Genomic DNA, 11,562 nt, shown 5'->3' with positions numbered 1-11,562 from the left:
TTGTATTCAATTTGAATGTGAGATGTTTCATTTTAATCGAGATTCATACCATGCATTTCTGCTGTTCCATTTAACTTTTCTTCTTTTTGAGTGGTGCTAGTGCCACTCCAATACGCAGCAATGTGTGTGTGTCTGTATGTATGTGTAAGTGTCTGTCCGTCCGAGCACGGAAAAATGCTATCATTTTTCACCACGTGTCACTGTTGCACATCCTAACACACGCACACACACACACACACACACACACACACACACACACACACACACACCCAGGCCAGGCCAGGCCAGGCCAGGGAGGAGGGCTTGTACAGTACAGTAGGCTACTACAACACGAGTACAGTACAGCACCACTCGGTTCAGACGGGTCTGATTTTTCTCTCACTCTGCATTAATAATTGTAAGTTGCAGCTCTGCATAAGAGTCTGCTAAATGCCTAAATTGTAATTGTAAATAGCAAATCATTTAAATAATAAAGCTCTAGCAGTGACTGAACCATTTTAGGACCCTCCGTTTGACATGGATTAGGTTACGGACACCCGTTTCTATCTCTGGGACACCAATTTTATTTATATATTGTAAAAATCGTTCAATGTTAATTTAACTCGGAGTGCACATTTGTACACTTGAGTGAGTTACACAGACTATAACAGTCCTAACTATCTTTTCTAGAATTTAGCTGGGGACTCGGGGACCCCCTGGAACTCCCTCGCGGACCCCTGTGGGTCCCTGGACCGCACTTTGACAAACACTGCGTTAGAAGACCAGACCATTGCAGTAGTAGTATCCGCCACCACCACATTATTTATATATGTATGTATTTGTAAAAATAATTATTTAATTGGATGGATGGGAGAGCCTTGTAGTAGCGCCACATGTCCAGTGTGTGACACTAGTGAGCCAACACAAGCGCGCGCGCGCACACACACACACCACACACACACGCACAGTCAGTCGCACACACACACACAGCTAAAGATGTGAAAATGGCGGAGTTACAAATGCTTTTGGAAGAGGAGATCCCGGCAGGTCGCAGCGCGTTACTGGACAGTTTCACCAACTTGGAGAGAGTCGCGGAGTATTGTGAAAGCAACTATGTTCAGGTACGTGTCATCCTGGAGCGGACATGTTTGTTAAAAACACGTCCTGGCTGTGTGTGTGTGTGTGGCGAGAGAGAGAGAGGCAGCCCCACTGTACACTACACAGCCTGCACCACAGCACAGCCAACGGTTAGCTTAGCATCATTAGCATCGGTCCGTTCGCCCACTACAGTGATGCTAAGCTAAGATGCTAATGATGCTAAGCTAAAAGCTACCGTTGGTTGGTTGTGGTGCAGGTCTGCAGCCAGCAGCACCAAGGATGGCGTCACTGACGTCACCCTTTTCATTTCATATAATTATGTGTCATTGTTTTTTCATTTTATTTATTGATAATATTTTGTATATATAAATGATGCAATTTGCGCACTGACGTCACCATTTTCATATATTATGTCCTTTTTGTTTATCATTTTGTTATTGATCATTTTTATATGAATGGAACAATTTAATGAGGTTGTTGGTGTGAGCTTGTAGATCTGTATTTCCAAAACCTCTTTTAAGCATTCGATAACATTCGGCATAGTGAGTACTTTTACTTTTGGTACTTAAGTACATTTTGATGCCAATACTTGTATTTATACTTTCACTCCCTTCAAATAAGGAGCTTCATTGGCATGAGAAAATTTACGTTTAAACATTGCCAAAGCAAGTGTCAAAATACAAAAAAAAAAAAAAACAGTTGAAAATAAGTAGACACTGCAGAGCTATGTCACATTGTCACATTGCATCACTATATACATGTTATAAAGCTGTTTCTAAACAAATAGCATTTGTTTGCAGTCACTTTGGGACAAACGGTAGCATTGATTTACTTCTCAAGACTAATTTAAATAGTATACAAAAATCTGATTGATTTCAGATGTGTTTTATACTATCTGTTTTGGTACAGATAGTATAGTAGTCCTTTATTCGGGTGGTTGTATTCCATTAGCTAACTCAAGTACGTGTTGAATTGAGACACTTTGTGTGAGGACTTTTTTCCACCACTGACTAAATTAAAGTATCGGGGACGTCACCATCGCGCCCTTGTTATTTACGTCTGTTCTCCTCGGTGCAGGCTGTATGTTTTCTCCTTATAACCGAAGCTAGTGTTCTAGTCTGTTATAATTAAACAACAACAACAACACAGTCACACTTCATTACAAACCAAGGGTTTTTAATCTATCTAGTGGTTGTTAATGTGGACTATAGTGTTCCATCATTATATAAATGATGTCTGCGAACGAACCAGTGATCTATTCTATCGTGTTTTAGCCAGCTGGCTGGGCTAGCTCGTAATGTAGCTTCCGTGCTACACGGATATTGGTGACCCGTCGAATACTGCGCCTCCAGTATAATGCTATACAGATGATTTGTATAGAATTAGAACCGCTTTTGCAGAATTTATGTTTGGAATTAATCTTTAAATATAAGCTCTATAGTATAATTTAAACCTGCGATGTATATTTTAAAAAAACCCATCTTGATAAGGACTAACTGTAACAATCCTGTGATAAATCTCGGAATATCGCAAAACGGACAGACACACATTTCGATGGGCCACCAATCCCGTTGTAGCATCGGAATCACCCACCACGGATCCCTTCTGAAGCAGTCAGCCAGCTGGGTTGGTTGGTTGGTTGTTTGACGGCCCCGTCAAATCAATACCAATCAATCAGTGTGCTTCTATCTGCAGCAATGTATCAATACATGCCTTTACCCGGGCATGTATACATTACATCTCTTACTTATGGGCTTTGATTAACAGACAGCCTATTTAGAACCTATTACAATGTAGTGTATGCTGCTATGACAGTTCGTGATGATATGGGGTTGGTTGGCTGGTGTAGGTGTGATGAATTCCTATGCATGCAGATCTGTATGCAGAGACACTGCAAACACATTTTCTTGCTGCTCTGGCAGATATCTGAAATATGCACGTAATTACTGCAAATGTTTATGTATCCTGGCGTGGCTTTATAGCCGAGGTTATTTATTTATCACCTTTGTTTATTGCCTTGTGCTTCGGGTAATCTAAAAAAAACTACCCGATTCTGCTGAAGGGGAAATTGGGAATCTTAATATCTAAAGTGATATATGGTGTTGTTGAATGTCACCGATCTATCTGTCTGCGAGAGGGTCCATTTGGTTACATTTCTATTCTCTTGAGCGTTACAAATTAAATGGGTGAATTAATTTATACTGACATATTTTGTACTGTGTAGCCTGCTGTCTATGAAACACTTCCCTTTCCAATCTTGTGATCAGATGAACTAAGTGTGAATGAATCATTGAATGTTGGCTGTGGAAAATGGCTGTATCTTGTTAGTGTGGCAGAACTTCTCTAATCCTCCCAAAAAACGCACACGGCCGGGGCCTCCTGCAATTACTGGACTGGAGGTCTCAATCGCTGTTTTGTAGTGAGTGAGCGAAGAGGCTTTTTTTTCTGACAATCTGACATCATTGATGAAATACAGTCGATCGGGTCTGACAGGTAAGGTGGAGGTGTCAGGCCCTCTGGGTAAATCGCGTCTTGCCGGCTGGCAGGTTGCCCCACTTTGCATGTCAGCCTGCGAGATCCTCGCCACTGTTGTCAGATTGAAATAGTCACCTGCATTTATCGTCACTCTCTGATGAGACCGAATGACGAAGCAAGCAACACGTTGATTTCATATTTGTAGTTGTGTACTAGGCCTGCTTTTTGAGGAGCCAGCCACAGGTGTTTTGATTTCACCCCATTCAGGACGGGAACCCCTTTTGGTGTTTTTTAAAAGCATTATTTTATACTATACGTTATAAAATAGCAGATCTACAAGCTTGTAGGTCTGCTATTTTTTTCATTCTGGGGGTCCTTGACATGAAATAGTTTGAGAATCACTGGTATAGAAACATAGGTTTTTCAGAAAATTGCTAGGATTTAGAAGACATTTGTAGAATCGTTCTCAGTTCTAAATGGGTTAAAAGGCAGGTAGACACTAGACAGTTACTTGACAGTTGACAGAGAAGAGATGCATTTCTATCTGCCATTTTGTAATGTCCTATTCTCATACTCTGTTTTGACATAAAAATGGCGTTCGACTCATTTATTTAGAATTCAGATCAGTTATGAGTTAATGTGGTGTTTTCTTCTCTTTGATAATTAAGTTTGTTTACAAGGCAAGTAGCCAGGGCTTTAGATTACCTCCAGCTAAATGGTGGTCTATTATTATTACTATTATGATGTTTCTGTAGAAGCCATTTTGGCACATGACCATCCGTCATTACTAAGAGATTCTATTCTGAGAATCTTAAAGACTTGGCCCTAGGCTGACACACGTTGGATTTAACAAGGCACTAACTGGACAACAACGTTAATTGCTGCCAATGTGGGTACGATGTCCTGACCTACACTATTTTATTTTTTGGCAATAACCTGCTTGTCCTCATGCTTGGGTTGGGCTGTAGATCATTTTGGCTGCACCCTCCCTTTACCATGCCGGTTTATTTGCGACCGTTGCATGGATGACTAATTGTTGCATGCGTTGTTAGCCAACACTTGGAGTGAACACACACAAGAGAGTGTACAGAGGCGGTTAACGTTTTGTATTACATGTGAAGACTAAAGAGGCTACTAAAATGTGTGGGATTTTACTGGCTGCTCGCCGGGTGGCGCAGTGATAAAGTCCCTAGACCCACCATGGAGGTTGTGGGTTAGAATCCACCGTGGTGCATCCAGCTTTGCCGGGCGTCTATGCGAACACAAATGGTGTTCAAAATGTGGTGTTAAACGCTGAAAATAGCAGATCTACAAGCTTGCAGCGCGACGTGTTGTGAGCTTGTAGACCTGCTATTTTCAGCATGCAACCAAGTGGAATATCAGTATCACTTATACTGGATCTCTTGTCCACTAGTTTCTTCCTAACATTTTAGTCTAGTTATTTGTTGACGAAATTGTCAATATATTTAGTCTTAGTTTTAGTCATCATAGCTTAGTTATGTATGTAACTTATGTATGTTTATTTTCGTCAGTGGAAAAAGGTAGTCGACTAACATTTTTCGTCGGGATTGGTGGCCCATCGAAATGTGTGTCTGTCCGTTTTGCGATATTCCGAGACTTATCACAGGATGGTTACTTATTATTGTTACCGTTAGTCCTTATCAAGATGGGTTTTTTAAAATATACATCCCAGGTTTAAACACTGGTTTCAGGGGAGGGAAACAAGCCAGGTGGGGAGGGTTCTATTGGTCATCTAGGTGGGGAGGGTGCTATTGGTCAATGCACGTGACATCCTCCTACAGGTGGGGAGGGTGCTATTGGTCAATGCATGTGACATCCTCCTACAGGTGGGGAGGGTGCTATTGGTCAAGCCAGGTGGGGAGGGTGCTATTGGTCATTGCACGTGAAATCCTCCTACGGGCTTGTCAGCGTAGGTTGGACGGGAGGAGTAGGAAGAAGGCCCTACATCCTCCTGGTGGGGGCTCCTCACTGGCAGCATATAGTCCTTGTATTGCTGCAGCTGGCACGGGTTCGAATCTGACCAGAGAGGGACTCGAACCCGAGCTGCATGTCAGACAGTCCCTCTCTCTCGTCATTCCTGTCTTTCTAACTGATTAATGAGCTATTCTTGTGAAAATAGCAGATCTCTACAAGCTCACATGTTGGTTATTGGTTCTAATTATCAGGTATTGAGAGATTTTGGGGCGAAATTGGGTTGAAATAAGAAAATTAATTCAACACACTAAATCTAGCGAGCCTATTCCCATTGTGGTACTTTTAAGTGTATTCAGGGGATACATTACAACCCAACAAATGTATGTATGGCATATAATGACACTAGATCGTAATGGACCGCAAAGTTCTGTGTTTTCAAAATGTGCAGTCAGTCTATTTACCTTGTAGGTGTTTAGCGGTTGTGCTTATCTAGCCCATTTTGGGGGGGAACCCCTTTTGGTGTTAGCATTATGCTATGCTTTAGCTATTGAAAAATAGCAGGTCTACAAGCTCATCATATATACATACAGCTACAGTGTGTGTGTGTTAGGCTGTGCAACAGTGACACTTGGTTGTGAAAACCAACCAAACGCTATTTTCGTACTTGGACAGACCCAGCCAGAGACAGACCCAGAGACAGACCCATCCAGAGACAGACCCAGAGACAGACCCAGAGCCAGAGACGGACCCAGCCAGATACAGACAAATCTCCGTAATGGAGTGGTTGCACCACTCAAAAATAGCCATCATGAATCCTACGTAAGATAAGAACCAGTGGAATATCTATATAATTAAACTATGCGTATACACTAGAGTGCTACGTCAGGTCGTCGAGGCTAGGGCTAGTGCTACGGCAAGTGCTATGGGCTAAGATGGAGCCTGGGTTCTCAGACTACGGCGGAAGATTGGGAGTGAGTCTGCAGTTCTGATTGCTATGGGAATAGAACTATGGCATTCCATAGTTTTGTAGAGCCAGATGGGAGAAGAGTTTGGGTCATGTTGAGCGCTCTCCCGGTGTTTTACTACTGAAGGTACTTTGGTTCACACTCCCTGCGTCGGCTGATCTGAGCGTGTGTGCGGAGGGTTCTGTAGGGGGGGGGGGGGGGGTTCTGTAGGGTCCGATGCAAGATATGGGGTTGCCATTCCTTTGATTGCTTTAAGGCTAGCATCAGAGTTGTGTACTCTGTGTGGGCGGCAACCGTGACCAGTTTGTATCTATAACATTACACGTGTGTAACATAAGTTGTTCTTTGCCAAACGGGCTGCGTGACTGCACTCACGGACAAATGGACCCATAAGGGTCCATTTGGTTCATAACTATCATTTAGCTGGGGTCTGGGGACCCCCACAGGAATCCCCTCAGGACCCCTGGGGGTCCCCGGACCCCACTTTGGGAGCCCATGTACTAAAGACATGGAGAGATGTAGCGAGACACCCCATTACTGAACAAACACTATATAAATGGCACAGTGATCCCAATATAGAGCTATTTAACACTTCATTTAACAGTAGAGTAAAAAGTAAAACACTTAAACCAACTTTAATGGACCCTCATTTATTTGCCATTGAATTAGGAAGAATCTTGGCAGTTGCAAAAGCTAAAAGAAGCTGTCAAGAAGCTGCATGTCTCTCTCTCTCTCTTTACTGCCATGTCTAAATGACAGAGAAACCGCCTGAAAACGAATCTTAAAGAATAAATGGTGTGTTGGATCATTGTACAGTAGAGACAATGTTGGTGTAATGCGTAACGCAGGCCAGGGGAAGGAAATGTCCATCTCTCTTCGCAGAACACACTGCATCCGTCCAGAAACCTTTAGCTGATCCAGATGTACTTCTGATGGTCCTGTTTGTCTGCCCACGCCTCAAACTTCTTTGGCTCGAATTGTCCTTTTTACAATTCCTCTGGTGCAACTGCAGCTGTGTGCGTCATATTCACTGTCACATTAAGCAGCACACAAATGGACATGGACTCAAATATTACACACTGAGGCTTTGTCCTCTCAGAATTAATAGTTCCACGGACCATTATTAGTAAGCAAGGGACTTTGAGAGGCTAAAAGTTGGAATTTAGAGATTAGTATACTATACAGTGTTGGAAAGTAACTAAACTACTAAAGTAATGTATTACTTTAGTAGTTCCAGCCTCCCACAGAACGGAAGGTACCTCTGGGGGAGTTAGCTCTCACCACAAACATTCAGCCCACCACCCCCAGCTTTTAGATAACTGCTAACAGGTGAAATGATCTAATGAATCATGAATTAAATAATATTAGCCAGAAGCTCTTTGTCTCATTTAGATTCTGTGGTTTTTAGTTGAGGTTTTCAAAGTGGATGTTGTTTTTGTTAACTTGACAGAAGTTCTTGTACCATTCTGCAAGTGACACAGTCACAGAGTGTCTTGGACTTCTGTAGAGTCGGTGACTCACGTCTTGTTCAGAGAATGAAGTGGAAACCTTTGGGGTGGCTGTGGCTCAGGAGGTAGAGCAGGTCGTCCAATGATCCGTGGGTCGGCGGTTCGAATCCCGGCTCCTCCTGACTACATGTCTTAAGTGTCCTTGGGCAAGACGCTGAGCCCTACATTGCCTCCAGTGGTTGCCACCATTGGTGTGTGAATGTGGGAAGTGAGGACGCTGGTGTCGACTGTTCGCCACTTCACCTCCCAATGTATGAGTGAATGAACCATTCTAAAGCCTTGAGTAAGCACGTAGTGCATAGAAAAGCGCTATAAAAATGCAATCCATTATTAAACCTTTGCTACGGTAAAGTCACTCATTCAGTGCACTGCAGTCAGTGGTACTAGTCTGTTGGGACTCGGTGAGTGGGACATTGTTGCTCTGTCTGAACGGCAGTGGTTTTCAACCTTTTTCATGTCGAACCTTTTTCCACGGAACACCACGTGATGCCATTTAGCCTCTCGGAACCAAAATGTAAGAATTCTGTTATCGTTGAGATAATATTGTGTCCACAATTCCATGCTGCATTGATGTTGGTGCCGTTAGGAGAGGCAAACGTAACGGCGTTGATCAAAATAACAATTATTCTACATTACTCTAACCGTGTTCTTGTAAAATTAAGTAATACAGATGTTTAACGATGGTGCTCTTGAGAGCGAAAGAATGACTGGTTTCATTTTTATTCTCTCAAGAGTTAAATACCTATAAGGGTCCATTTGGTTTACCAACTCAACATCATTTAGCTGGGGGGACCACCTGGAACCACCTCAAGGACCCCTGGTGGTCCCCGGACCACTGCTGTGCAGGAAAGGTGCAGGAGTTTGGCAGCAGTGTGGGAGGCTGTTGTTTTGTTAGACTGACTTTAATGTCTTGAACCCCTTTTGGTGTAAGCATCATGTCATGCTTTAGCTATTGGAAAAATAGCAGACCTACAAGCTCATAGCGCGCCACCGAGTGGCGCGCTACGAGCTTGTAGGTCTGCTATTTTTGAAAAATCGAAGAACGACTGACATAGAAACACAGCTTTTTCAGAACACTGTCAGGATGTAGAAGACATTGTTAGAATCTGATCTCGGGGTCAGAATGGCTTAACCCATTCTGACCGGGCACCCATTTTGGTGTTAGCATCATGTTATGCTTTAGCTATTGAAAAATAGCAGATCTACAAGCTCATATCGCGCCACCGAGTGGCGCGATACGAGCTTGTAGGTCTGCTATTTTTTTTGAAAAATCGAAGAACGACTGACATTTTTAGAATCTGATCTCAGGTCAGAATGGGTTAATCAGACCAGTGTGTGTCCCAGTGGAAACCTCGTATGAATCTGATCTCAGGTCAGAATGGGTTAAAAGATCTCTCGGACGGGTCTGATGACCCCACGTCAGTCCGTCTCTCGCTGCCCTTCAGAAAATAAGACTTGTAGTTGAAAACAAGAAAGGGCATCTTTCAGTAACGTGAAGGAGGAGGAGGAGCCGTCTGCCTGCCTCACTGTGGCTGGAACATAGACGTCATGTTCATTACTCATTGTTCCATTTCAAATGTCTAAAAATCTTTTTTGAAAATAGCAGAATAGCATTGCGAGCTTGGAGATCGTCTATTTTAAAAATGGCCAAAATGTATGGACTGGGTTGAAGTGGTTAATGTATGTTTTGTAATAATAATAATACAAATCTACAAATTAACAAGTAACAACTACAGTTTTCAAATAATTGTAGTGGAGTAAAAGTACAATATTTGCATCTGAAATGTAGTGGAATAGAAGTAAAAGTACAGAAATGTGGAAATATCTCGGTAAAGTAAAACAGTACCCCATAACTGTAAAAGTACAGTACTTAACCCATTCTGGGCGGGCACCCATTTTGGTGTTAGCATCATGTCATGCTTTAGCTATTGAAAAATAGCAGATCTACAAGCTTGTAGCGCGCCACTCGGTGGCGCGCTACAAGCTTGTAGGTCTGCTATTTTAGAAAAATCGAAGAACGACTGACATTTTTAGAATCTGATCTCAGGTCAGAATGGGTTAATCAGACCAGTGTGTGTCCAGTGGAAACCTCGTATGAATCTGATCTCAGGTCAGAATGGGTTAAGTAAATGTACTACTTAGTTACTTTCCACACAACACACAGTCAGTAACTCTATATATAATGTAAGTCCCTTGTCTAACTCTATATATAATGTAAGTCCCTTGTCTAACTCTGCTCCCACTTTTCTCACATGGTTCTCACCACTGGCAATGTTCATCACTTCATAAGGTCCCTGTTCCATTTGATGGTGGTGAATGGTGATGCCGTAAAATGTCTTGTAAAATCTCTTTTGTATCCGTCATGTGGCTCTGCATTTTTAACGACGCATGCAGGGCTCACATGGAAAAATATTGATCCTGATATAGATCGCTGCTGTACTACTGGTTTCCTACTGGTTTACTGGTACTACTGGTTTCCTCTGGCGGTCACCAGATCACAGGCCGTTGTTGTCTCGGAGGACCCCGTCTTTTCTCAATAACATTAGTGATGGGTAGCAAAATGAAAAACTGTTTCTATGTCAGTGGTGCTCAACCTTTTTCATGTCAAGGACCCCCAGAGTTATCTGTATTTGGCTGCGGATCCCCATCTGAAAATATGTTGTTTCCAGGGACCCCTCCAGAAGCAAAGATTTGTTCTGAAAGAACTAAAAAACATCGCATGGATGCGCCTGGGACGTATCCTCAGTGATGTATCCCAAGGTCCTCGGGGTTTAGGGTCTCTCAAAACCATACCCCTCACTCGGGTGACCCAGCCGGGATGATCAAGTCCCGACTTACGTCCCAGTAGCTGCCCTCGATCAGTCCCATTAGGGGAAAAACCAGGGACACACTATCCGCTGCTCCAGAACTACTCTGCCGGTACTGGGCAGGTACTGGGCGGGCCATCCAGTGCGAAAGAATATATATTCAAAGATTTGTGCCACATTTTCACGATTAAAAAAAATAAATAGCAGCTCATAGTGCAGAACTTAGTGCTGCCCCATGACTCATGAGCTTGTAGATCTGCTATTTTCCAATAGCTAAAGTATAACATAATGCTTAAAACACCAAAAGAGAACTGCTTCTCAAAGTGGGGCATGGGGACACCCACTCAGGGTTCCTTGAAGCGGGAGTTCTCAACCTTTTTAAAAGCTATAAGGTGACACGGATACGTCCTCAGGTCCAAAGGGGTGTTAATAGGAGCGTTTTGTTTTTGTCCCCTGCTTGTGTTTGCAGTCACCGGATAAGCACAGGGCGCTGGAGGAGACCAAGAACTACACTACCCAGTCTCTGGCCAGCGTGGCCTACCTGATCAACACTCTGGCCAACAATGTCCTCCAAATGCTGGACATCCAGGCCTCGCAGCTCCGACGCATGGAGTCATCCATCAATCACATCTCACAGGTACGCACGTACACACGCACACACACACACACATACACACGTGCACGCTTGCTTATGGTAGTCCATCGTATCGTATGGCGACTTCTACTTCTTCTACTGGTGAGTTTTCAGGTGACTGTAAAGTCCAATGCGAGCGCCACGTGGTTTATTTGCTGTGA

General features: G+C 43.2%; 1 protein-coding gene across 6 annotated transcripts in view; it reads left to right on the top strand.

Moving 5' to 3' along the window:
- Nucleotides 1-956: 956 nt before the first annotated feature.
- The window catches only part of LOC310854218 (abl interactor 2-like), a 38,337-nt gene continuing 27,731 nt past the window's right edge, over nt 957-11,562 (top strand). For all 6 annotated transcript variants that reach the window (XM_083758775.1, XM_083758774.1, XM_083758773.1 and 3 more), the window contains exons 1-2: nt 957-1,100; nt 11,237-11,404. In XM_083758775.1, coding sequence (XP_083614901.1) covers nt 984-1,100; nt 11,237-11,404 — 285 coding nt within the window. In that variant the 5' untranslated portion in view covers nt 957-983. The remainder of the gene's footprint in view (nt 1,101-11,236; nt 11,405-11,562) is intronic.

The sequence above is a fragment of the Protomyctophum parallelum genome (assembly GCF_964188405.1).
Source record: "Protomyctophum parallelum genome assembly, chromosome: 23".
NCBI lineage: Eukaryota > Metazoa > Chordata > Actinopteri > Myctophiformes > Myctophidae > Protomyctophum > Protomyctophum parallelum.
This window is presented reverse-complemented; position numbering and strand designations above follow the sequence as displayed.